The following is a 1,106-nucleotide window of genomic DNA, read 5'->3' as shown; positions in this document are numbered from 1 at the left end:
AAAAAAAAAAAAAAAAAAAAAAAAAAAAAAAACCAAGCAAACAAAAACGGGAATCTCCAGGAAAGTAGAGCTTACTATAAGAAATAATACAAATGTTACTAATTATGCCTTTGGCAATAAGCAATTTTTTAAAAATGCTACAATAAGCTATGTAACTCAAATCAGTTGTGCTTTTCATTCTTTACTGTTCCTTGGGAGCTGATGCATGCAATATATCTTGTTATTAAATTCTAATATATCTTAGTTTCAAATTTTACCAGACGCTGAATCTGAAAATAGGTTAAACCTACCAGCTGTCCTGCTTTGTATATTTTTCCATCCCACTCTATTGCTGAGTATGTTGCCCAGGGGCCTTGCTTTTTAGACGGAAGATCAGGACGTGTAGTTGTTCCTTTAAAAAGTGTAAATTTTATTTGTTTGTCATACTTTTCATGACATTCCTTCAGCCATAAAGCAAATTCTCTGTCAATTTTCATTCGTTGTTCCTGTAAAATTTTTAAACATTCTATGAAATGCAGCTACTAGTAAACATCTATAGCCACAGACATCTGTCACTTATTTCATTCTTCCTTCAATATACCATATTTCAGAAAAACCGAGTAAAAAAAAAATTTTGCTGAATCTTGCTCCCATACATGTTTAGATTTCAAACAAAAGCATTACTTAATATATAACTTGATTATCTTGGTATCACTGTGCTAGTATGTATGTGTATACTCAGTGCTCTGGGGTGCTGAGGCAGGAGGATCACAAGGCTGAGCTTAGCTTAGGCATCTGAACAACTTAACAAGACACTGTCTCAAAGTAAAAACATTTTTGAAAGCGCTAGGGATGGGGCTGGTGAGATGGCTCAGTGGTCTAAAGCACCTACTTAGAACAAGCTAAACTAAGCAAAGCCCAGGGACCACGGTTCAATCCCCCCAGCACCACATGCCAGCCAGCCCCGACCCCTGGTGGGCTGAGCTGGCCACACACACACACACACACACACACACACAAATAAATAAAAAAAATAGTTAATGCTTGTAACAAATGTGTTCTGTCCTAAATCTTATTTTGAAAAAGCAATGAATACTGGTTGACCACATGGCAAGTAATTAGCTCAG

The 1,106-nt window shown here is 36.3% G+C and overlaps 1 protein-coding gene across 1 annotated transcript in view; it reads right to left on the bottom strand.

Annotated features, from left to right (window-relative positions):
- Positions 1-1,106, bottom strand: part of Smchd1 (structural maintenance of chromosomes flexible hinge domain containing 1) — a 150,416-nt gene that overhangs the window by 86,807 nt on the left and 62,503 nt on the right. Inside the window, exon 13 of the mRNA XM_023720401.1 lies at positions 291-485. Coding sequence (XP_023576169.1) covers positions 291-485 — 195 coding nt within the window. The remainder of the gene's footprint in view (positions 1-290; positions 486-1,106) is intronic.

Source organism: Octodon degus, unplaced genomic scaffold, assembly GCF_000260255.1.
Source record: "Octodon degus isolate 3935 unplaced genomic scaffold, OctDeg1.0 scaffold00075, whole genome shotgun sequence".
Classification (NCBI taxonomy): Eukaryota; Metazoa; Chordata; class Mammalia; order Rodentia; family Octodontidae; genus Octodon; species Octodon degus.
This window is presented reverse-complemented; position numbering and strand designations above follow the sequence as displayed.